This window comes from Bos mutus, chromosome 10, assembly GCF_027580195.1.
Source record: "Bos mutus isolate GX-2022 chromosome 10, NWIPB_WYAK_1.1, whole genome shotgun sequence".
Taxonomy (NCBI): Eukaryota; Metazoa; Chordata; class Mammalia; order Artiodactyla; family Bovidae; genus Bos; species Bos mutus.
This window is the reverse complement of record NC_091626.1, coordinates 83,036,856-83,063,783: the sequence shown is the minus strand read 5'-3', so window position 1 is coordinate 83,063,783 and position 26,928 is coordinate 83,036,856. Positions and strand designations below refer to the sequence as shown.

At 39.9% G+C, this 26,928-nt stretch overlaps 2 protein-coding genes across 7 annotated transcripts in view; both read left to right on the top strand.

Annotated features, from left to right (window-relative positions):
* Nucleotides 1–16,390, top strand: part of GOLM2 (golgi membrane protein 2) — an 89,636-nt gene extending 73,246 nt beyond the window's left edge. Inside the window, exons 9-10 of one of the 2 annotated variants that reach the window (XM_005888603.3) lie at nt 7,239–7,406; nt 14,298–16,390. In XM_005888603.3, coding sequence (XP_005888665.2) covers nt 7,239–7,406; nt 14,298–14,368 — 239 coding nt within the window. In that variant the 3' untranslated portion in view covers nt 14,369–16,390. The remainder of the gene's footprint in view (nt 1–7,238; nt 7,407–14,297) is intronic. The other variant, XM_005888604.3, reaches the window with a different exon arrangement.
* An 8,212-nt stretch (nt 16,391–24,602) lies between these two features.
* Nucleotides 24,603–26,928, top strand: part of CTDSPL2 (CTD small phosphatase like 2) — a 76,233-nt gene continuing 73,907 nt past the window's right edge. For 2 of the 5 annotated variants that reach the window (XR_011465730.1, XM_070378338.1), the window contains exon 1: nt 24,606–24,870. The gene's annotated coding sequence lies outside the window, so the exon portion shown is untranslated. Of the gene's footprint in view, nt 24,871–24,969; nt 24,991–26,928 lie in introns of those variants that run through there. The other 3 variants (XM_070378341.1, XM_070378339.1, XM_070378340.1) reach the window with 3 other exon arrangements.

The following is a 26,928-nucleotide window of genomic DNA, read 5'->3' as shown; positions in this document are numbered from 1 at the left end:
TCATATGTAGGTTTTTTGGTGTATTTTAAGTTAATGTTTATATATGGCGTGAGGTAAGGATCCAATTATACTCTGTATACGGGTATCCCAGCACTATTTGTTGAAGAGACCGTCTTTCTCCATTGAGCAGTCTTGGCATTCTTGTCAAAACTCAGCTGATGACACGTGTGGGTTTGTTCTGGACTTGCAGTTCCGTCCCACTGATCCCGGCTGCCAGCACACTGTTGTGATCACTGTCACTTTGTAGCAAGTTTTGCAATTGGGAGGTGTGAGTTTTCCAACTTTGCCCTTCGTTATAAGATTATTCTGACTTTTAGAATCTCTGACAATCCCATCTGAATTTTAGGATCTGCTTGTTTATTTCTACTAAAGAGACAGTTAGGATTTTAATAGGAATTGTATGATATCTGTAGATTGCTTTGGGGAGGATTGTCTTCTGAACAATATTAGGTCTATTAATCCATGAAGATACGATGTCTTTCCATTAATTTAGGGTATCTTAATTTTTTTCAGCAATTTTTGTAGCTTTCAGTGACAAATCTTGTGCCTCCTTGGTTAAATTTATTCCTAAGCATTGTATTCTTTTTTATGTTACTGTAAATCAAGTTCTCCTCTTAATTTCCTTTTCAGATTGTTTATTGTTAATGCATAGAAATATGACTGATTTTTTTTTTCCTTTGGCTTTTGGTTTTAAAATTTTTAATGCAAATTTCTAAGAATATGCTAATATTTGGGTTCATTTCAAAGATTTAGAATGTATTTTATTTTCACTCTTTTAGAATAATAGGTATGAATTATTGTTTTTAAATATACTATAAAATATACCTATGTCATATATATTAATGTATATAAACATACTTATTAGCATATATAAAGATACTTGTCAATATTTTGAATATGATTCAAAAATTTTATGAGTATTTTACATCAAATACACTTTTTCTTTTTGCTTTTGTCCTGCCTTCAGCCATTTCTCCTATGTCCCCACCGCAGCCTCTGCCAACTATCAATCTATTCTTTGTATTATGATTTTTATTTTTGTTTGTTTTACTTTTTTTTTTAGATTCTACGTAGAAGAAAGATTATATGGTACTTAGTGATTATATATGGTACTTACTGAGATTATATGGTACTTACTCTCGCCTGGAAAATCCCATGGATGGAGGAGCCTGGTAGGCTGCAGTCCATGGGGTCGCTGAGGGTTGGACATGACTGAGCGACTTCACTTTGACTTTTCACTTTCATGCATCGGAGAAGGAAATGGCAACCCACTCCAGTGTTCTTGCCTGGAGAATCCCAGGGACCGGGGAGCCTGGCGGGCTGCCGTCTACGGGGTTGCACAGAGTCAGACACGACTGAAGCGACTCAGCAGCAGCAGCAACACATATTCTAGGGTAATTAGGCCATTACTTTGGAGGAGGAAATGGCAACCCACTCCAGTGTTCTTGCCTGGAGAATCCCAGGGACGGGGGAGCCTGGTGGCTGCCGTCTGTGGGGTCGCACAGAGTCGCACACGACTGAAGCGACTCAGCAGCAGCGGCAGCAGCACTGATTGGCTTGGCATAATGCCATCAAGCTTCAATCATGCTGTTGCAGATGACAGGATTTCACTCTTTCTTATGGCTGAATAATACTTCATCACACATGTATACCACACTGTCTTTATCCATTCATTCACCCATGGACGCTTGGGTTGTCCCCGTGTCTTGGCTCTTGTAAATAATGCTAATGCAGCATGGAGGTACTTGTATCTTTTCAAGTTTGTGTTTTCATTTTCTTCAGATAAATACCCAAAATGGAATTGCTGGATCATAGAATATTTTTTTTAATTTTTGGGGAACCTCCGTAATGTTTTCTATGAAACCACAGGGGTAGCACTAGTTCACTTTCCCACCAGGAGTGCTTAGGGTTCCCTTTCCTCCACATTTCTCCAATTATGACTGATTTTTGTTTGTTGATCTTGTATCCTACAACTTAGCTGAATTTAACACAGCAGGTTTTTATTTGTGTATATTCAAGCATATCCATCTTGACTTATGAGAATCATTTCTTTTATAGAAAATCATCTATCTTATTTGGCCATATGTATACTACTAAATTTTCACTTTTTTTTTTTTTTAACCACTAGTGGATTATTTGATCTCTTTGGAATATGCTGTGCTGTGGTAAGTCGCTTCGGTGTCTTGACTGTTTGTGACCCCCCAGGCTCTTCTGTCCAGGCAAGAACACTGGAGTGGGTTGCCGTGCCCTCCTCCAGGGGATCTGCCCCGCCCAGAGATCACACCCACGTCTCTAATGTCTCCCGCTTTGGCAGGGAGCAGCTTTACCACTGGCGCCACCTGGGAAGCCTGAGCTTGTGTCTAGCACTCGGAAACAGATGGTCTGAGAAGATGCAGGCACTGACAAGCAAAAGACTTTATTGGAAAGAGGAGCTCAAGCAGAGAGCAGCAGGGTAAGGGAGCCCAGGTGAAGTGCTCTGCCACGTGGTTCTTAGTCTCAGGTTTTAGGTGGTACTGTTAGCTTTCTAGTTATTTCTGGCTGATGATTTTGCCCATGCCCATATTTGGTCTGATCCAGGGCCTTTCCTGATGGCGCGTGCATCTTTCAGTCAAGCTGGTTTCTAGCAGGAGGGTTTCTGGAAGGTTGGCAGGACATATTACAAACTGGTTGTCACCTCCCTTCTCTTGGCTGCTCCCCAAATCTTCCGGTTAGTCTTCGGTTATTGGACCTTCTGGTGGTGAGACTGCTCGTGCCAGCTGTTATCACCATGCCTGGCCACGGTGGGTGGTTTTGGTGAACGGTTTCCTAACAGACCATTCAGTTCAGTTCAGTGGCTCAGTCGTGTCTGATTCTTTGCGACCCCATGAATCGAAGCACGCCAGGCCTCCCTGTCCATCACCAACTCCCAGAGTTCACTCAGACTCATGTCCATCAAGTCAGTGATGCCATCCAACCATCTCATCCTCTGTCGTCCCCTTCTCCTCCTGCCCTCAATCTTTCCCAGCATCAGGGTCTTTTCAGATGAGTCAGCTCTTCACATCAGGTGGCCAAAGTATTAAGGAAATTCAGCATGTATTTGTTAAAAACAGCAAGCTCTAAGCAAACTAGGATTAGAAGGTAATTTCCTTAATCTGATAGAGTATCTGCCAAGATCCTGTCACAAACATCATACTTCAGGGTGAATTGTCAGAAACTTTCCTCTGAAATCCAGAAGACTAGGATAACCACTGTCGTCACTTCTGTCCAGCTTTTCACAGTAGGTCCTGCTCAACAAAACAAAGTACAAGAAAGGAAAATAAACAGTACAGAGATGAGAAAGGAAGAAATAAAACTGATAAGCCAATATTAAGATGATTTTATATATAGAAAATTCAAAAACAGTATGTAAATTATTAAATATATTTAGCAAAGTTATTAGATATGGGATTAAAAGTTAATTGCATTTTTATATGTCAGCAGTAAACATATAAAATGAAAATTTTAAAAAGAAACTTTTTAAGATTTTTGTAAGTTATTTTTTAAAAAAATTCCCACCTAACAAAAACAAACGTTCACCATAAATCACTTTGTCGGGATAAATTTGTCCAATCACACTGGAATAGCACGGCTCGAGGGCTCAGAAGTTATCTCCCAGAGTCAAGGCGAGAGCCAGTGCTGAAGACAGGACTTTCTCTGGAATGCACCGTGAGGTAGGTGTAGGAAGCCCCTGAAAATCTCTGACTTCACAGGTCTTCCATAATTATTCCCAATTTGCTTATCCAAACTTCCTCTACTTTCTAATTTAAATCCAGTCAAATTAGTCTCTTTACTGTCTCTTGAATACTCTGTTTTCATTCTTCCTTATTTGAATGCTCCTTTCTTTCTTTCTGTCACAGTATAATATATTTGCCTCTTTCGAGGTGAACATGATAACCATTACACTACAGAAACCTGATTGCCTCTTTTTTTGAAACCTTCCTTTCTAGCTCTTAACTCACATTGATTTCTTCTTGTATAACTTTTTGTAAGTATATTGCCCGATAATTATATAATTTATACATTTATACAAATTAATACATTTATATGGAGAAGGCAGTGGCATCCCACTCCAGTATTCTTGCCTGGAGAATCCCACGGACAGAGGAGCCTGGTAGGCTATAGTCCATGGGGCGGCTAAAAGTCGGACACGACTGAGCGACTTCACTTTCACTTGACTGGCAAGTAGCGAGTTTATGCCCTTAACTGTTTTTTTTCCCTCTCTTATTGTTTATCATACTGTATATATGATAACATGAATTACTATTGTGGTCATACATTCTTGTTATTAATTTTCTTATTATCTCTTGAGTGTTACTGTAGTTGTATGAAAATTTTATGAGTGAATTCAAGCTAGTCAGAACATCAAACACCTTTAAAATAAAAAGAGAGAAGAGACTTTGTGAATTGTCCTGTTGGAATATTATAATAGGAGCAGGTTGACCAATTCTTTGATTAATATGCCATGTTTGATAATATTAGTTAAATTAATCTTATTTTGCAATAACCTTTTAGACTAATTTTTGGTCTCTATTTCATAATTCTGATTAAAAAATGAAAATATTTTCTTGGAGGAAACCTTGAGAAACTCACTTGGTAACTACCAGGTTAAAATGTTTATGTATTTAAAACAGCAATTTCACGTTACATAAAGATGATTTAAGTGCTCCAGGCATTTTGTCCATAATATTACATATTAAGAAAAACAAAATATAGTTTTCTGTAAATCTCTCTTTTTTCCTTCTTAGGTTGGCATCTTTTATTTTATCATTAGAGAAAGACATAATAATAGATACCAGATTTTTCTTTTTTGCATCACTTCCATTAGAAGACAGGTTGTCTTTCTCACAAAGAGCGTCGTTTCTCACGGTACTCTTTTTTTCCTTCTTAACTCTTGTATATCCATCTATTTTCTCTCCCTCTCTTTTGATCAGTGTACGTGTTTTTTGTATATGCCCAGCTCTATTCTGGAATAGATTTAAGATGATCGTCTGTGCCCTCCTGGTAGCCCCCTTTACTTCAGTTTCCTGCTGTAAACTGCTCCCCTCAAAAACCTATGAGTATGATTTGTTCTTTAACTGTGTTTAGTTAAAAGAAAAATTGATTGACTCTTTTTATTTGCTGTATAGCTGTTACAGTATTATATTATTTTCACATGTACAACATGCTAATCCAAAATTTTTATAGATTATACTCCATTTGAAATTCTCATAAAACGTTGGCTGTATCCCCTGTGGCGGACAGCATACCCTCGTGGCGTATTCACTGCACTCGTGACAGTCCGTACTTCTTAGCCCCTGTCTTGTACTCCCCTCCGCGCTGCCCCCCTGGCGGCCACTCATTTGCTCTCTGTGTCTGTGCGTCTGTTTCTGTTCTCTCGTATTCTTTAGTTTGTTCTGATTCCTAGATTCCACATATAAATGATAACACAGAGTATGTATCTTTCTCTGACTTATTTCACGAAGCACAATGTCCTCCAGGGCCATCCATGTTGTCGCAAATGGCAAAAATCCCTTCCTTTTTATAGTTAAGTATATATCTTATATATACACCACATCTGCTTTATCCATTTATCCTTTGACGGACACTTAGGTTGCTTCCATATCATGACTACTGTAAATAATACTGCTATGAACATTAGGCTCCATATATCTTTTTGACTCAGTGTTTGCGTTTTCCTCAGATACACACCCAAGAGTGAAACTGCTGGATCATGTGGCCATTCTGTTTTTAGTTGTTTATGGAACTTCCATGGTGGCTGCACCAATCTACAGTCCCATCAGCAGTGTGCAAGGATCCCTTTTTCTCCACACCCTTTCCAGCCTTTATTATTTATAGGCTTCTTATGATAGCCATTCTGATCAGTGTGAGATGACACCTCATTGTGGTTTTGATTTGCATTTCCCTAATTAGCATTGTTGAGCATCTCTTCATGTGCCTGTTGGCCATCTGTATGTGTTCGGAAAAATGTTTATTCAGTTCATTTTTTAATCAGGTTGTTTGTGGTTTTGATATTGAGTTATAGAAGCTGTTTACGTATTTTGGATATTTTCTGATTGACTCTCTATTCAGCAGTTAGAAATATATTGGCCTGATGACATGGTGAGCCATCTGTGGAATTGACCAATACCTCCATAATTCTTTCTGTTTGAACTTAACCTTACTTTCCAAGCAGAGGAAGTTTGTCTCATTGCAATGTGAATTTTAAAAATATAATTCCCCAAATTTTAAACCTATCACAGAGTTTTTATAATTTCTAAAAATCTTAAATCATCAGTAAGTTAATGATATCCATATTTTGGGGATCGGAATAAAATTTACTTTTATGCTACTTAAATTTAATGTCAGAGTTTAACTTGTGTTTGGGAGTCAGATCTTAGTTTGCATGACATTTTTATTTTTGATGTCCATTTATTGAATAGCTTTTTACAGTACATGTTATATCTATTGCTCTTCTTGATTCTAGTTACTATGAATGTGTGCAATATAATAGCCTTGTGTAGGTCAACTTTTCTAAGTTTCCTCTGTCACTGACTTTTAGAAGTCTGGTTTGGGAGATGAGAAAGAATAAATCAGAATTACTTGGGATGTTTTTCAAAACACACACTACTAGGGATTCTGATAATTTACTCTTTGCCGTACCTCCTTGGAAACCCATGGCTATGGTGAATCACGGTCACTGAAGAAACTTAAGATAGCCCACCAGTATGTTAGTTTGTCTTATTTTCCAAAAAGAAACTGCATGGTTTCTACAAGCCTACATGGTACTCATTTATTCTGATAAGAAAAGTTATCAAAATTATTCCTGGAAAGTAATATTTTATAAAACAATAAATGACTACAGGTTTCATATATGTATATCTACTCATAAAATTTTTGATTCTCCTCCTAAAGTGTTAAGTTAGACAAATACTTCTATCAGAAAAGTTGTTGGTTATTAGGAAAATAATTTTGAAAATTGTGCCCTTTTCTTTAAGAAAACATTCAAACCTTAAGTAGCAAGTACTGAAATTAATACACAGGAGAAATTCTCAAAATTATTTTCGGTCTTCATTCTTATTTTCTTTTATCTTAAATAACCTTCAGAAAATGTATCTTTTTTTTATAACCAGTATCCTGAAAGTTGCCAGGTTTCACTTGTCTGCTTTCTGATCTACCTCCAATATAGGTCCCTTCTTTTCTTCTCTCTTCACTCTTGATTTAATCCTCTGCCTACTTCACAGGCCGATTCTTTGATGAGAATGAATCCCCTGTTGATCCGCAGCATGGCTCTAAACTGGCGGATTATAATGGGGATGATGGTAACGTAGGTGAGTATGAGGCAGACAAGCAGGCCGAGCTGGCTTACAATGAGGAAGAAGATGGTGATGGCGGAGAGGAAGACGTGCAAGGTGAGCGTGGGCCTGGCCTCCGTGCCGTGACCGTGACACCCACCTCCTCAAGTTTTTGGTTGAATTTGTGTAGAATTTTCCCCACTTATTAGCAGTACGATCTTCATACAGAGAGGTATTCTGTGCAGTTTTTCAATTCTGTTTTGAAAACCATTTTGTGATAGTTGTATTTACAGATCTTTAAACAGATCATTTTAATTGTTTTCATTTTTAGTTATTATGTTACATGTTTTAGTGACTACAGTTAATTTGAAACTCAAACACTTCAGAAATTTTAGCACTAAATTAATTGTTTAAACTGTCTCTAGACTTTACCTAAGGCAAATACTCCCAGAAGATAATTCTATTCCCATTTCTCATCTGAAAACATTTCATCATTCTAGGTACAGATTTTGACCAGACAGCCACAAAGGGAATGGTCTCTTCCACACTGAAGATAAGATTATTTCACTAATGATTCAGCAGAGGAAGTCTGTTTTTAAAATTTTTCTGAGAGGTTTAAGGTTTATCCTTAACAGTTTTGTGAAGATTTGTCTGTTTTATGTTTAATACACAGATTCAACATATTTTCCCTGTTAACTGTGTTCCTTCTGAGTTTTTAACTTAGTGAAAGTTCAGAACCCACGTGTGTGCATGCACCCTACCCGTGCATGCGTATCAGAGTATGTTGCTTTATTGCAAGTTCTTAGGCCTGCTTTCTGCCTGCTTATCATTTAGTAGTATTTCTGGAGCTTTTTCTCTTTATAAAAATTATGAACTTAATGTGTGATGTATTCAATTTTATAATACATTGCATGAAGTATTTTTCAATGTAACCTGTCTTGATTTCTTTCATAACTCTTTTTAAAGTAATTAAATTTTATTTCGGTTCCTGACAAGAATTATCTCTGTAAAACTCAAGAAAATATAGTTGTCCTAGAATGTTACATTTTTGATAGAAAAAGGGGAACTAGTGACTCTGACTTCCACCTAGGCATTATTTTGAGAGTACATTCTAGTGTTAGAAGAATGGTTATTGGGAATAGAAAGAGATTTATAGTTGTATGAGGATATATTAATGAGAACTTCTCAAACACTTTTTGGTATCATTGAGAAAATTGTACTCATCCATTTTTCATGAATCTTACCATTTCTTTCTCATTGCTTTTGTAATTTGTTTGGATTATATTTATTTGCAATTATTATAATGTTGTTTTACGGCTTTCTCATGCATGTATATCGTAATCACCAATTAGACTGTAAGCTCTTGGAGGGCAGGAATTTTGATTTATTTTTCCTTCTATTTTGTTTGCATCATTTTCTACCTTCATTTTCACACCACCCCTGCCCCCCCCCCAATAGCCCTTAGCATCCATAGGACCCTTGGTAAATATTGTTAACTGATCATTTTGTGCCTGTCCCATTGAGCTTTTATTCTTACAACTGTGACTAGGTTAATAACCCATTAACTTCTGGTCTTATAATCTTGCTTGGTTTAAGCTTTAAACATTCTCTATTTTTCTTTCATAGAAGCTTCTGTCATCTCATTGGGTAATTCTGACGTTTTTATTAGTGCAATTTATTTCAATGATAATTGGAAATCATCTCTTACATTTTGGCTGCCTAAGGTTGAGGGCTTTTTGCTGCTGATGGCCGCAGGACCCTCGTTTGCCGCTTTCCTGCCTTCTGTGCGCGCTGCGCTTGTCCCCAGTGCCTCCCTGCTCTCCTGCCTCCCACCGCTGTCCTCACGGCCGCTTCCACGTTAGTGCCGGGCCCTCGTGCCAGCCCTGCCTTTCCCTTCACCACAAAACCGGTCCACTGATTCTAGTGCACACGAGGAGACGACCTGCGGTGATACCGCAGTTAAGTAGGGAGGGGATGGTTGTTTCAGGGGCTTGCTCGTCTGCACGTGAATGTTACTTGAGCAGGGGGTTGCCATTTGGCTTTTTTTACCCCGTTTTGAGGTTCACTAGATGAGAGCCGCAGCAGCATAGGGCAGCTTCCCAGGGACCCTTTACCACAGGGACAGAGATTTGCAGGACATCTGCTCCAGCAAACAGAGGGAGAAGTTTGTGTGAACTGACTAAAAAGGAATATACTGGAAACCCAGATAATTTAAAATGTTTCAGAGATTCTTCAGATACAGTATTAACTGTTTAAAACGTGGGGAGGGAAAATTATGGTTCTTCTCTGGCTTATCAACAATATGTACTTCAAATGATTATTATTACAGTAGTTAAAAGAATTATTCATAGATTCTATGTAGAAATAATAGTTGGGTTCCCAGGTCAGGCTGCACATGAAGCCAAAGCAGGCAGTAGACGGAAAAAACGATTAGCCGCAGGGCCAGGAGCCAGGCCGCTGCTCCTTCAGGTATTTTGTACCCTCTCGGCCACCGTTTCTTCATCCGCAGTGTAAGGGTCTTGAACTAAAATAAACAGATGGTCCTTCTCAGTTCTAAAATGTTGTGGTCACATTCACGGTGGAATCACTATATACAAGTGTTAGGGACAAACGTGTTTCATATTTCAGCATACCTAAAACAACATCTTTCCCCAAACCCTGGAAAGAAAGTGGAAACTATGCCACCACCAAAACTCTGCAGGCAGAGATGTCACAAATTGAAGCTTGCACTTTATTTTTTTGACTTCATGGAAGTTTATTTCTAGAAGTAGGTGTTCCAGAGCAGATGTGGTGCTCCTCAGTGTTAAAGTTCCTGATTCCTTCCATCTGCCACTTCTTCTTTTTTTGATTAGCTTTATTTATTTATTTATTTTTACTTTATAATATTGTATTGGTTTTGCCATACATCAACATGAATCCGCCATGGATGTACACATGTTCCCCATCCTGAACCCCCCTCCCACCTCCCTCCCGGTACCATCCCTCTGGGTCATCCCAGTGCACCAGCCCGGAGCATCCTGTATCATGCATCAAACCTGGACTGGCGATTCATTTCATATATTATACATGTTTCAAATGCCATTCTCCCAAATCATCCCACCCTCTCCCTCTCCCACAGAGTCCATAGGGGTCTGCTCTATTCTCCATAGGATTAGGAGCAGGGGTTCTTTGTTTTGTTTTTCCTCGAGCTGTTGTTGGGTCCCTTGTATTTGAGATTCTACCTGTGGGACTAAGGTTCTAGCTTCAGCTAAGGACACTGACTTTGGTCTCTGAAATTCTTAATTATGAAATGCAGGCTTTGACAGCATCTCTAGCTCAGCTGGTAAAGAATCATCCTGCAGTGCAGGAGACCTGGGTTTGATCCCTGGATTGGGAAGATTCCCTGGAGAAGGGTTAGGCTACCCACGCCAGTATTCTTGGGCTTCCCTTGTGGCTCAACTGGTAAAGAATCCGCCTGCAGTGCAGGAGACCTGGGTTCGATCCCTTGGTTGGGAAGACCCCTGGAGAAGGGAATGGCTACCCACTCCAGTATTCTGGCCTGGAGAATTCCATGGACTGTATAGTCCATGGGGGTCGCAAAGAGTCAGACACGACTGAGCGGCCTTCACTTTCAGTAAGTCCAGATTTCTCACTGATGCCTGTTTATGCACGTTGGTCATTTGGGTCAGTCCTGCCTGCAGTGTTTCCTGCAGAATTAAGTGCAGCCTGTTTTTCCTGTATTTACAGTCCTGGTTTGATTTTTAATTCCTGGTTTTCTGAAACATCCTGACTGAGAGAAATATTTTTTAATTTACATTGCTATAAACATTTTTTCCCAATGAAACAACAATGAAAAAGTTAACTACAAGATGAAATCTGGAAACACTACACATCTGATGGATGTATCTTTTTTTAAGTCATTTTTGATTATAATAAGGATATGGATGTTTACAAATTCCGTGTACTCTTATCTTTAACCCTATAGAAGCTCCATGTTTGCCAAATAGAAGATGGAGCGCATATCACTGAGTATAATCCATGGAGGGGAGTCTAGCATAGGGCCCAAATCCCTGGATTCTGGAGCCAGACTGCTTCTGAATCGCAGCTCCACCACTTACTAGCTGTGTGACCTTGTGAATTACCTATACTTTTGTGGCTCAGAATCCTCAACTGTAAGACAGGGATAAATATAGTTACCTAACTCAACAATTGTTATGTGGATTATATGATTTAAATATTTATTCAGCACTTAGAATAGGATCTTTCATACTGTAAGTACTATATAAGTGTTTGTTGAATAAAATAATTAAAAAAAAAATAAAGCAATTACAGAATTTTTTCCCCTGGTTTGCATGCTTTACAGGATAATTGCACTTTGGCCTGTGCATTAATCTGTACATTTTAATGGAGACTCACTGCCTATTTCCCCAAGGCATTCTTGCTTGGTAGAGCTTGCTTTTTGGAGGTGGTCCTTTCTTGACTCAAGAGCGAGTTTAGAAATTATTTGATAAATTATAAATATCTTTATATTTAATAGTCATTTTATGTTGCTGAGTTATTTACAGATTTTGCTGCTTTATAAAATGAAATAAAATATTAGACCATATAATTATATATAGTGGCTGTTCTCCTATATCAGATTTGGCTAGGTAATTTCATTGTGTTTATAGATAAATGCAAAGAAGTTGTTGGTAGAACTTGAATTCTGGTTAGAACAGCTACACTGGGAGTGGGCTCTAGCTCATGCAGATGATACACAGTGTAAGAAAAAGGCAAGCAGAAGTACTATGAAAAGCAGTGTGAAGACCCCGTATTAAAATTTGCTGTAAAGCATAAATTGGTAAAACCAACAGATTCCTCCTTGAGTTTACACAGGACTTTCAGAAGTAAAGACTGCCTTCCTATCCATTAATATACTTTGAAGTAGGAAAAATAGTTGTTATCCCTATTCTACCAAGAAGGTAATTAGAAGTCTAAAGAGGTTTAGGAACAAGATCAAGTTTGTTAAATGCCTCAGCCAGGACTAGAATTCAGTTTTTCTATTCCCATAACTTTGCTCTTGTTTTCTCTTTACAATTATTTATTTTAAAGTCTCAAAGGTAATCTCATTTTTCCTTTTCACAATTTTCCTGTTAATTTGCTAGAAATTCTCCTTTATATAGTAGCTTTTCCCACTGCTCTGTGGTGATTGTCTTCGTCTAGTTACTAAAGTCCTGAAAGATGTGTTTATAGCCACGTAGCGAGTTCCCATAACATGGGTCGTAAGGAGAGCTTTCCATAGAGGTGCCTGTGATTATTTCCCTTTCAAAACCAAGATAATTTCTTAAAGTACAAGGAGTTCTTTAATAAGAGAGTGATTAGTATATTTTTAAAATACAAATGTGATTATGGATATAATTTCAGCCTTTGCAAATAACAGATTTGGGGTTATCATTCCTATTGAATTACAGTATTAAAAATATGAGATCAATTTGCACTTCTAAAAGAGAATTTCTATAAATTTAACAGGAAAGTTATTGACGGGTAAGAGAAAGTTGGTTTGTTTGGCATTGTTAATGACTAACTGTAAAGAAGAAATAAGAACATGTCATTATGGGAAGTTAATACATAGCACATGCACTACTTGGGGAGCAGGAAATGGCACCCACTCCAGTGTTCTTGCCTGGAGAGTCCCATGGACAGAGGCGCCTGGGGGCTGCAGTGCATGAGGTCGCAGAGTCGGACCCGACCGAGCAGTCACTGCTTGGCACACTACTTGGCACATTACATACATAGCTCCTACACCTCATGGCATCTTTCCGGAGCAAAGCGTTGCCACAGATGATGCTGGAGAAGCTGAGAGGAGAGGACCTGTCAAACCGCAAAGAACAGAGTGGAGACAGCTACAGTGTACACATGAATTTGGAATCCAACATATAACCTTCTTTAAATTTTTATTTCCCAGTTATGATAGTAATACTTTCAGTCTGTCAAAAACTAACCTATTGGGTAATTGTAACTGAACCAAAAGGTAATGAAAGTTATTTTTAAGGCTGTGGAGGAGCCAAAAGATGTCATTAAAAACCATGTACTAAAAAATATAGAGCCTCTTAAGCTCTAATTAAAATACTAATTTTAATACTCTGAGCAGTCTTATTTCAAAACCTGAAGATAGAAATAACTGTAAAACTAGAAGGAAGAATTGTTATTGCTAGTTAAGCTGAGAGTAGTGACGTGATAGGTGATAGCCAAGGACCCAGAAAAACCTGACAATAGCCAAATAAGTCAAACTCTGAAGCACTATATGAAGTCGTTTAATATAGCTACTAAAAGTGACTTTGAGGATGTTAGTGTCTAGTGATATTGTATAATAGTTTTTTCTCTCTTTTTTGGTCAAGAAAAGTTTTTTTTTTAGTTAATATACTCCATTTTGCAAGTTGCTGGTAAGCTATTTGCAGAAGAGCAAAGAAATTCACTAAAATATTAAATACGGGGGTTATGAGTAACTTTAATTTTCCTCTTATTTTCTAATTTTTACATGATGGTTATGGATTAATTGTATTATTAGAAAAAATGTTTGTTTTTTAAAGGTATGAAAGTGTATAAAGAACAATTTCCATCAAAGCGTTAAAGGACCGGCTTCCATCTACATGGGAATAACACCTCCATATAGAAGGATCAGCTCCTCAGTGCTTACGGGACCCTACAGCTTTGCTCACTGTCCAGCTCTGCTTCTTTCTTTCATCCTCTTTCTTCTTTCCCCATCTTTCTTTCTTCCTTTCTCTCTGTCCCCTTCCCCTCTTTTCCCTTCCTTTCTTCCCTTCCTTTGCTTTTTTCTTCTCTATCATCAAAAGATTTGTTAAAATTAAGTGATCTTCTAAAACAGTTACAGACTTTTCACTCATTAACCAAGCATCTTAAGAAACAGAACACTATTTCCAGGTGTAAGATAAGGAGTAGGCTGAAGGGAAAAAAAAGATAGTATTTGATTGGATTTTTGCAAGTGATTTTAAAAATAATATTCTTGATACCTGATTGTTTTCCTTATAGACGATGAAGAACGAGAACTTCAAATGGATCCTGCAGACTATGGAAAGCAACGTTTCAACGATGCCCTTTAAGCCGTGAAGGAAAACTTCAGATAACCTAAAGTGCTGTAAAATGGAACCATTTCTACTTTGTTGATTTTGACTTTTGTTGTAAAGATCAGTTGTATCAGTTGTAAAGATACATTGAGATAGATTTAAGGAAAAATTTAATGACAGAATGTACCCATGTACATATGTGAACTTTTCATATTGTATTATTAAAGCAGAGACTTCTGGGGTTATGTTACAGTTGAGCCAAAAACAAAGTAAGAAAAACTTTAATCTTTGCATTTAAAGCAAACTAATGTATATTTTACATTTTATTGAGCCTAATTCTTTCCACAAAGAGACAAACAGGAAAAATGGTTGTACAGTTTATATGTTGCACATAGCAGAACCACAGTGAGAACAATTATTCAGCTGAAAACCTTTTTATACACGAGTACATTCTTGTTAGCCCAACAGGTGTTCTGTTCTGTCCACTCTTTACTCACGCTGTTCAAGGAGTTATACCTAGAATAGTTTCATGAAAGAGAGGGGCACCTGCAGCCAAACCCTGGGCAGCGACATGCAAAATCACCCCTCCTGTTCCTACTCCACGTGAGTGCCGGTGCGTGTGGTAGACAAGCTTTCAGCTGAGGCCTGATGTGAGCGGAGAAAACCTGCAAAGACGTAACAGTATTTATGAGTTATACTTACCTTACTTCATGAAATTGTGAAATGCATGATTGATGACCTATTTTCTATTTTTATTTTTTCACATAATATCAATACTGTTTAACTGTAACTGTTACTGGCTAAAATTTTTATATTTTCAGAGTTAAAGTTGATGAAGATATTAATGATTTAAATGCCAGATTCTGAAAGAGGCTAAATCAACCTTGAAATGAATTTTCAGTCAGTATTTCAAAGCTTCTCTGGTAGTTTTAGTGACCTTATTTGACTAGACTTTTTCAGAAGTATTAAATAAGCGGTTTTAACAGATTTTTATTAATGCACAGATAAACAGAAGTACAGTGAGGTCTACAGCCATTTTATTAAAATAGCTGAAAAGTTTGTAATGAAGATGAAGAATCTTTCTATCTACTTAATATGTTAGTTAAGAGCCCATAAACCTCATATTTGCTCGACTTAAAAATTATTTTAAATGCATTTGTCTTTTTTGACACCCTTCAGTAGAATATGTAAGCTAGCTAATCCTTATTTTCTGATTGAAAGCACTTTTAAATCTTATCCCCCACCCCCTAAATAAAAGGTTTTGATCATGAGAATTTAAACTTGTTAACTGTTTTCAGAAGGGCTACTGTTAATTGCAGGTGAACGTGAGATGCTTTTCTTTTACCCCCTGTAACTCAGGTTCTAGTCAAAATTCAAACTTACAGAGGTTAAAAAAAAAGGTTGTTCACTTATTGGAGGTGTAAAAATTATTAGATCTCTGTTTAAAATTATTTAGCAACCAAGAAAAGATGTAGTGATTTACTAAAATTGTTTTTTCTACCCCATCAAAGTAAGTAATTCATGCTTTTGCTGTGAGTAGTCAGGCCTATAATGATAGTTTACAGCATTTTTTAAAATGGAATTAAAGGGAAGTGATGTGTACCTTTTGGAAGTTAGGGTGGGAAGACGAATCTGAAACATATTCCTAGTAACACTTTATATTTAAACACTGTAAAACCTTCACAAATGAAAACCGTGAACTTCCTGCCTTAGCTCCTTTGTCATAGAAATAGTCACTTGGTCGTATCGTGGCTGTTACTCACACAGCAAAACGCCTTCAATCAGCAGTCTAGACATTTTATAAACGGAGAAATCTTGGATCAATTGATATTTCTGACTGTATTAACATTTTAGTGCTATAAAATACTATGTGAATCTCTTAAAATTCTGACATTCTACAGTCTGTATTAGACATCCTGGTTTTATAATGTTTTACTTCTGCCTTACAGTTTATGTTTTTTAAATGTATTTTTGCCCTGAATTCAGTGTTAATTTGATGGAAACTCTGCTTTTAAAATCATCACTTACTGGGTTCTAATAAATTAAAAATTAAACTTGTTTTTCTATTTTTCTGATTCTTATTCATATACAACACATTAATTCCATTATAAATTAAACAAAAAGTTCCAAGGCCTATAAAGTTCCAGATAATCAGATTTTCATGTAACTGAAACAGTGCAGTTGTGAGGCTAGAGTCTCATGAGCAAGGATAATAGAAATGAGGCTAAAAGTAGTATGGAAGGGGTAAGATAGGGAGAACCGCATAAGTTCGGGTTATTTGCTGCTGCTGCTGCTGCTGCTAAGTCACTTCAGTCGTGTCCGGCTCTGTGCGACCCCAGAGACGGCAGCCCACCAGGCTCCCCTGTCCCTGGGATTCTCCAGGCAAGAACACTGGAGTGGGTTGCCATTTCCTTCTCCACTGCATGAAAGGGAGAAGTGAAAGTGAAGTCGCTCAGTCGTGTCCAACTCTTCGTGACCCCATGGACTGCAGCCTACCAGACTCCTCCATCCATGGGATTTTCCAGCCAAGAGTATTGGAGTGGGGTGCCATTGCCTTCTCCGGGGTTATTTGCTACTGTCCCAATAAAGAGAAAATGCAGATATAAAATATACATGAAAAAAATGGTTCCAGAGAAAATGTGAATATGACTTGCAAAGTCATTTCTCAAACATATCCCTTTATTTAAAAGTCTTAAGATTATATGCTTTTTTGACTTCTCATTTGTATCATAACGAAATTTGCTAGAATATGAGGGTAGAGAATTAAAAAAAAAAATAACCCAACATATTTATGAGGCAGACAGTCACTTCCCACAACGGCTGACCTTGGAAACGTCTCTCACATATTTTACCATACGCTCCAATAAGACAATGTGACATGAATTCATTTTCAAAGTTTAGGTTATTGAGTCTTAACATCACATGTGGGCCATTAACATTCAATTCTAATTGGACTACATCTAATTGCTTTTAAAAGGTACCCCTCGCTAAGGGTTCTAGATGAAAATTAGACCAACTATCCCAGAAAAAAAGATGGGGCTGGAGGGGGAAATGCATACAGGGTAAACTCCTCCTGGCTTGAGGACAGCTGAAACGGGGCCTTGAATGCTGGCAGCTCTCCACTCTGATTGCTGCTGCTCTCCACTTGTTCGTCATTCTCTCAGGCCAGCTTCACCCCAAAGCTCCAACCAAGATTTCCAGCAGGCCAGGGTTTCTGTTTTGCCCCCTGAGAGACGCTGCTCCTCCTTCCTTAGATCCACATCAAAAACTCTGAGGGAAGGCCGACTTCTGCTTCTGGCTATGATTTAGTAACTTACCTAGCCCTCCTGGATTAGTAGCAACTATAAAATTGGACAAGATATTGATACATTAAGCACCTGTTTTCAGGTAGCACAAAACTGAAACTTCTCAGAGAGGGGAAACTTGAGCACTTGAGCCCCACAGTCAGCCTGCTCCCTGAGGTGTAAAGAGGCTGAGTGCAAGCCAAGATGGAGATCACGTGGGGAGCAGCTGAGATGCTGGAATCTGTGGGGTGGGGCGTCAGAGAAGGAAGCTATTTAGAGAGGTGGCCTCAGAAATCCATAAAGGGGTCCCCACAAGTCCATGCCTGAGGACAGGGTATATAACCACAGCAAGACCACCGGATACTTAACCGAACAGCAGTTGCGACACCGATGAGAACGGAACAGAGATACCCAGGTCAAGCAGTGCTGGCAGAAAAACAGTGCTGAGGGACCCTGGGTGTCTGGGCCTCCGAAGGTGGAACACTCCTTAACAACAGTGTAGCCAGCTAAAACACTAGAAAGACTGTACTTCAGGAGTATGAAGACCATACCCCGGAGTGACACCTACTGTAGACGGCCCTAACATGCTCTGACTCGAATGGCAGGGGAGTCAGAGTGTGGAGACCCGAGTCCTCCTTGCTTTCCACAGATATGAGCTAATGGAGCACAAAGCCAAGCCTACACTAGTGTAAGGTGACCGCCCAGGAACTGACGTGCTGGCTAGAGTAAGAATCATCAATTTTCAGGAGGTGACAGAATTCAGAATCTCTACAAGAGATACACAGTACTCAGTATTCAATTTAAAAAATTACTGGATATACAAAGACAAAAGAAATTGTGGTCCATAGTTGGAAAAATTGAGATGGTCTCTTTTACTGTTGTTATATTGTTATTTGCTAATGCAGGTGTTAAAAATATGTTCAAAGATTAAATGAAAATATGAGTGAACAGGGAATCTTAGCACAGAAACAAAAGCTATAAAAACCTAATGATAGAGCCTATTAGAGTGAAGTCGGAAAGGGAAAAACTATCGTATATTAACGCATATATATGGACTCTAGAAAGACGGCACTGATGAACCTATCTGCAGGGCAGCGCTGGAGACGGCAGACAGAGACCAGACTTGTGGACACAGGGCGAGAAGGAGAGGGTGGGATGAACGCAGTGAGCAACATGGAAACATGCACATTACCATATGTAATATTAGAGAGCCAGTGGAGACTTGCTCTGTGACAGAGTTCAGCCCGGTACTCCGTGACAACCTAGAAGGGTGGGGTGGGCTGGGAGGTGGGACAGAGGCTCAGGAAGGAGGCAACACAATGTATTATACCTGTGGCTGATTCATGTGGGCAGAAAGCAACACAATAATGTAAAGCAATTATCCTCAAATTAAAAATAAATACGTTTAAATAAACACCTAATGAGAATTCTAGAATTGCAAAGTGCAATAACTGAAATGAAAAATCACTGGATGGGTTAAATAGCAGATCGGAGGTGGCAGCAGAATGAACTTGAAGACATACACATGTAGTTTTCTGTATTTGGAAATGGAGGGCTGAAATGCTGAGACCCTGAAATGTGAATTTGGAATTCATTCTTCAAATGTTTATTAAGTCCTCAAGATGCTGTCCACCCCACTCCTTAACACATAAGCCTAAAGAATCCATCATGAAAGAACACGGATCGTTCTTTCAACTCCTTCCTGAGTAGAGAACTGTTTTGAGTACTAGGGATACAACAGCAACAGCTGCTGCCTTCATGGAACTTGCGCGGCAGAGGAAGCAATAACTATTTTCTATACTCAGTGATAAATGCTATGAGAAAAATTAGATCTGAATAAATAAATGTTGATGGAAGATGGAATAGGATACAATAAATGTTGTATCCTATTTCAAATAGGATAACCAGGGAGGGCCTTTCTGAAGATGCAGTGTGAGAACAAGCCCTGTGAATATCCTGTGCAACACTATTTAATAGAAATATAATGCAAGCTACCTGTGTAACTTAAAGATTTTCTAGTAGCCTCCTTTAAAAAATAGGTGAGAGAATTCCCTGGCAGTGGTTAGGACTCCATGCCTTCACTGCCAAGGGCCCAGGTTTGATCCCTGGTCAGGAAACTTAAGATCCCACAAGCTGCATGGAACTGTCAAAAAAAAAAAGAAAGTGAAATTCTGATATTTAACCAATATGTCAAAAATATTACCATTTCAACATGTAATCAGTAGAGAATGTTGAGATGTTTTATATTCTTTTGTACTAAATCTGAAATCTAGCATATATTTTATACTTACAGTACATCTCGTTTTGGACACTAAATTGTCACTGGAAATATTTGATTGGTATTTAGAGTTTATAAAACTTATAGTTGAATGAGTGTATCTATGTATTCATGCCCAAGCATACTTACAGTAGACTTTACTTTTTAGGGAACTTTCAGGTCAATAGCAAAATTGAATACAACATAGCAGAGACCCAATATACCCTATTCCCACACACATACACAGACACACACACACAGTTTTCCTCACCATCAACACCCTGCACCAGTGCAGAATTGTTGCAATTGATAAACCAACACTGATGCATAATTATTAACTAAAGTCCTGAGTTTATGTTAGGATTCGCACTTTGTATTGTAAATTCTGAGTTTGGACAAATGTATAATGATATGTAATCACAACTACAGTGTCATATAGAATAAACTCACAGCTCTAAAAATCCCTATGTTGCACTTATTCTTCCCTTACCCCTAAACTCCTGGAAATCACATATCTTTTTTACTGTCTCCAAAGTTTTGAGTTTTCCGTAATGTCATATAATTGGAATCATACAGTATATAGCCTTTTCAGATTGGTTTCTTTAACTTAGTAATATGCATAAAGATTCCCCCAAACCTTTCTAGGTATATCCAGTGGATCATTGAAAAAGCAAGAAAGTTCCAGAAAAACATCTATTTCTGTTTTATTGATTACACCAAAGCCTTTGACTGTGTGGATCACAATGAACTGTGGAAAATTCTGAAAGAGATGGGAATACCAGACCACCTGACCTGCCTCTTGAGAAATCTGTATGCAGGTCAGGAAGCAACAGTTAGAACTGGACATGGAACAACAGACTGGTTCCAAATAGGAAAAGGAGTACGTTAAGGCTGTATATTGTCACCCTGCTTATTTAACTTCTATGCAGAGTACATCATGAGAAACGCTGGGCTGGAAGAAGCACAAGCTGGAATCAAGATTGCCGGCAGAAATATTAATAACCTCATATATGCAGATGACACCACCATTATGGCAGAAAGTGAAGAACTAAACAGCCTCTTGATGAAAGTGAAAGAGAAGAGTGAAAAAGTTGGCTTAAAGCTCAACATTCAGAAAACAAAGGTCATGGCATCTGGTCCCATAACTTCGTGGCAAATAGATGGGGAAACAGTGGCAGACTTTATTTTCTTGGGCTCCAAAATCACTGCAGAAGGTGACTGCAGCCATGAAATTAAGACACTTACTCCTTGGAAGGAAAGTTATGACCAACCTAGATAGCATACTAAAAAGCTGAGACATTACTTTGCCAACAAAGGTCTGTCTAGTCAAGGCTATGCTTTTTCCAGTAGTCACGAATGGATGTGAGAGTTGGACCATAAAACTGAGCGCCGAAGAATTGATGCTTTTGAACTGTGGTGTTGGAGAAGACTCTTGAGAGTCCCTTGGACTGCAAGGAGATCCAACCAGTCCATCCTAAAGGAGATCAGTCCTGAATGTTCATTGGAAGGACTGATGTTGAAGCTGAAACTTCAATACTTTGGCCTGATGTGAAGGGCTGACTCATTTGAAAAGACTGTGATGCTGGGAAAGATTGAAGGCAGGAGGAGAAGGGGATGACAGAGGATGAGATGGTTGGATGGCATCACTGACTCGATGGACATGAGTTTGAGTAAACTCCGGGAGTTGGTGATGGACAGGGAGGCCTGGCATGCTGCAGTCCATGGGGTCGCAAAGAGTCGGACACGACTTAACTGAACTGAAACCTTTTCAGGGATTCCCCGGTGGCTCAAACGGTAAGAATTCACCTATAGTGCAGTAGACCTGGGTTTGATTGCTGGGTTGGGAAGATCCCCTGGACGAGGGCATGGCAAACCACTCCAGTCTTGTAGCCTGGAGAATCCTCATGGCCAGAGGAGCCTGGTGGGCTACAGTGCATGGTGTCACAAAGAGTCAGACAAGACTGAGCAACTAAGCATATATCTTTTCATGGCTTGATTCCATTTTATGGATGTACCACAGTTTTTTTTATACATTTACCTACTGAAGGACATCTAGGTTGCCCCAAGTTTTGGCAATTAAGAATAAAGCTAGTATAAACATTTGTGAGCAGGTATTTGTGTGGACACATGTTTTTAGCTCCTTGTAGTAAAAATCATAAAATTTACTGTTATACACTCACACTTAAGGGGGCTTAAAATGTATAACTCAAGACTTCCTTGGTGGTCCAAGGAAGTCTTAACCTTGGTGGTTAAGAATCTGCTTATCGATGCAGGGGACATGGGTTCAATTCCTGGTCAAGGAACAAAGATCCTGCATGCACGTTGATCAACTAAACCCAAGCGCCTCAACTACTGAACCTGCGTGCCACAACGCAGGCTAGAGAGTCTGTCGCAGCAGTGAAAGATCCTGCGTGATGCAACAAAGATTCCATGTGCTGCAACTAAGATGCAATGCAGCCAAACAAATATATTTTAAAAAGGTAAATATATATTCCATATACTCTGGAATAAGGGATCTACTGAAAGACTGTTGAAGATTCAAGATACTTGTATTACATAACTTAGTGAACATGTCAGTTTATTGTTTTCATATAACATAGTTTTGAAGAGTTTAAACAGTATACACGCCACTGGCTTTCTCCATTTTTTCCCCTGTGGCTAATACTTTGCATCTAAATATACTTCACATTTTTTAAAAGTCCAAAATTTTAAACTTTTATTCTAAAATCTTCACCAGTATTGGTATTGAAGCTTAATCACATTGACAACTACCACTTAAGGAGAAAGAAAAACACCATAATCTCATTTGATCTTTAAATATTCCAGAAAAAGGGCTAGTAGAAAGAGACCACTGTATGTAAATGATGTTGAAATGTTAACATAAGTTAACAAATAAATTATAAAACTGATTGTTAAATAAATTGCAAAAGTATTTAGGTTTACTACCATCAACCTTTCTAACCTTAACATCTAAACAATAGTAATACTGCCACAGAACACAGTAGGATATGGTATAGTGAGTAGGAGGAGGACATGGATCCTCATGGTATTTCTTATTAGCTGACTGCACTCATCTTTGGATACGGTGTCTGTTTTTCCCTTCTCTTCCTTGCTTTAAAAAAAAAATTTCAGTGTTTTCAACTAAAGAATGGAGGGACTAATATCACCTGCCTATCTCTGCTGGGAGAATCAAAATGCATATACAAAACTTTGTAAATACCATATAGTATCAATATTTAAGTTTTAAGAGTGAAGATATGAAATAATTACTACTTGAGATTGTTTCAGAAATATTTCCAATTTTAACTTGGTGTAATAGTTATTTTATTAATCAATTGGGGTAATTGCTTATATTCTGTTGCTTTTCATGTACACACTAGATAATCAACAACTATTTGTTGATTTTCAATTCGTTTTTCAGGAATCTGTTATATTGCGGAGTACTACCAGTTCTGCACGCTGTATACCACCGCTCTCAATAAACGTCGCATTCAGAGCATTCTGGTACCGGGAAGATTTAGGATCCAAATGAATCCTGAGTTCTAACAGACATGATCTGTAGAATCTAAGGCTTTCAGAAGACAACCCACCTGCTCCACACTTTGAAACAGCACCAACCAGATTCACAAAGTTCTCTGCCTACCTCTCACCATCTTCCCGGCAACTCCTGTATCCCTGTGGCATAGAACAACCTCCCCAAGTGCTCAATGCGACCGCGTCTTTCGACTTTTCCATCTCGTTTCCTTTACTTAGGTATTCTTCCTTCGTTACATCGGCTCTTCACGTGTCACTCAGACGTCGTCTTAAAGCCTTTCCAGACCTCCTACCCCGTGTCTCCCCCGTGCTCTTACGGCACCCGTCAAGAACTCATTGTGGTCATTTTTTCACAACGCATCTCAATTCTGTTTCCTTGTCGGTCTTCTTCAACAGACTGTGAACTCTCGAAGTGCCTGCCTTGTTCTCTGTCGCATCCCTTGCGTCTGGTACGGTGCTAACAAATGAAGAGTTCACAGGACATATTTCTTGACGGAATAACGACAGCGACCCGGAGTTTTACGCACAGACCATGCTCCTCCCGTCAGCACGCTTGGTTTCCTGCCTCTCCACTGGAACTGGACGCCCCGGACGGGTCCATGCTCAGCCGTGAGTCTGTCAGCCCTCTGACTCGCGCCCGCGGTAGGAGGAGGCCCTTTATCAGAACGGCCCGACACGCGAGGCGTGGGTTCACGTGACCCCCGAACGACGGCTGCGCCCTCGAGGCGGCGCGCGGGAAAAGAAGACCTTCCGGGACCGGCCGGACGCGGCCCCGCAGCGGTCCGCGCCCCGCCTCCCCGCGCGCCGGGCCGGCCCCGCCCGCCGCGGCCCGGGACTGCGCCGCAGCCGCCAGGGGGCGCAGCCCGAGCCCCGCCCCCGAGCCGAGCGCCCCCCCGCTGCGCTGAGGCAGTTCCGTTAGCCGCGGGGGGGAACCGTCCTCGGGTCCCCGCCTCTCCACTCCCTACTCCCCCTGCGACCGCCGCTACGGAGGCCCCTCACGCTCAAACATCCCGCGCTCCGGCGGAGCCCGGCGGATTTTGTCCTTGTGGCTGCATCCGGCCCCAAGGCCCTGCCGTCTGTTTTCGTCAGGAACTCGGGCTCCTGAGTTTCTTCCGGCCGCAGGAACTCTAGCGCTCTTTACGGAAGTAAAGTTGTTTCTTGGGTGTTTTTTTTTCCGGCTTTTTTTTTTTTTTTTTTTTTGCCGGAGCCGCCCGCATTCCTTCCCTCCCTCCGCGCGGGGTCGCGGCGGGAGGGGGAGCGGGGAGGCAGGGCGCCTGCGCGGGGCAGCCGCGTTCCATCCGGGTCCCCGTCCGTGCGGTGCCGCAGGTCGGTAGGCGGGAAATGGCGACTGGCTGAAGGAGCTGGTTCTGTTGCTGCTGCGGGCGAAGCGGGAAAGACACCACACACTGCGCAGCCGGGGCCGGCGCCGGAGCCCGGGGACACTTCTCTGTCGTCACAGTTAGGTAATCCCCCTCGCCCAGACGCTGCCGCTGCGCCCTGCCGTAGTCCGCCGCCTCTTCGGGGCCGTCTGCCGGGCTCTCCTCCCCTTCGCGCCCGGGCTCGCCAGCGGCTCCGGCGCCTGGGTAGGCATGCCCCGTGGGCGCGCGTCCGACCGCGGTGTGGAGCCGCTCGCCTCTGCACTCCCCCGGGAGCGGAGCGGAGCTCACTTCCCGCCAGCTTCAGCTCTCAGGCTGCGGCCTGTGTTGTGATTTCTGGGGTTGGATTTCACTTTGCTCCCCCCCGCACACACATCCCGATCTCACGTCTCTAGTCCCCAGACCTGCGGTCCCTCCCGGGTATCGGCTTGGATCTGCTTATCTAACCTGGACCCGTCTGATGTTCTCGTTATTTCATTCTTTACGGTAGGGTGCCTTTAGAGGGGGCGTTGCTCTCTCTCTCAGTTTTTAGATTCACCTTGTGAGGACCTGGAAGAAGAGATTTCACGAAGCACTGTTTGTCTGCTGTTAAAATGGGGAGTTGACATTGTTACTTTTTGAAATCCAGAGTGAAGGCCTCTGGTTTCTATAGTGGTCAGTTAAGGGTGAATCTTAGTGTACGGAGCATTCTATGCTTTCTTTGGGTAGTAAATGCCTGTGTAGATACTTACTTTTGCACTCTTGACTAGAATTCCGTGATGAATAATTGCATAAGTCGGTCGTGTTTATTTACTTCTCACTCTTGTCGTGGCTGGATGTATGAAGGATGTTAAGTACTTTAGAGTACCTTAGGGAAACCTACCAAGATACTGCTCGTAAACTGCACTAAGATCTTGAGATGTACTTAGTAGATGTTCCTCCAAGGCAGGGATTTACCTTTCCAGTGCTAATAAGACAATACCAAGATTACTGCCCAACGTATGTATACAATTAGTGACTTCAAAGATAGGTTATCTTCGTAATTTTCAGGTTGTAGGTTTCTTTATATACCGTCTTCCCGTTCTTTGCCAAGTTTTCGTTTGCTGTCCAGCTGTTAACGCTTACAAAGCAAGGAAATGGCTAGTTAAAACTACTTTTATTCCTTCTTGTTATTTTCCACATTGCAAATCAGTTGTCACTAAAGAGAAATAATAGGAGGCTGTTGGTGTTTCTCAGAATTGTTTTTCAATCTTGTTTAATTTGGGGCCTTTGTAATTTTTTTAACTAGTCAAATTAAGTTTTAAAAATGTGGTTTACATTACACATCATTTGATATTTGTAACCCAAAGGCTTTCAGCTCTCTAGGTTCAAAGATTCACTATTGTTTGCATATTAGAATTGAATTTCATTAATAAGCAGGAACACACAAATGGTATTATAATTGTCATTTGGTAGATTTCCTCCCAAGGTCATAAAGAAAGTCAAGGTAAAACGTAGCTCCTAGGTGAAGCAGTCTTTTAGGATTGAGTTGAACTTCATACTTACCTTCAAAGCAAAAAGAATAGGGGGTGGGAAGTGGAGGTGAGGGCAATTGGATGGTTGCTTAGTCGGTTTGTTTAAACAGTAGGGCCAGATATGTCACTTAAAAGGATATAAAATAAATTATTGGCTTAGTGTAGATTTTATCTGGTCACTTTAGTGACCTTTATTGTAGTTTATAAAGCATTAATGTTTTAGATAAAGTTTGTTTTACAGATAGGTGAGTGTGAGTTGTATGTACACTTTGTCTTCAGGAACTCTTCCAAATTGTTCTAGCTCTTCATTCATTCAATTCTTTTAATTATCTTTTCAGTATAGGTTGAAAGGCTGTGAAAGTTCTTAAGCGGTGTAGTCCTTAACCTTTGTGGGCTTGAAACTGTACAGAAATTCTAAATAGGATTGCATAGAAAAACCAAATAGGATCGGTTTTAATATTTGTTTATAATACAATGTTCATAGTATTCTACATAGTGTCTCTTGGACATTCCACCTGAGCTAGTAATGCTACTCTTTTTTTCGTGGTTAAGAAATTCAGAATTAGGGGTGTTTTATCTTTCCTCAATTCATCTAGCTGATCCCATGTTTGAGATTTTAGGTCAAGAGGATTCTTCATGAGATTATTATACA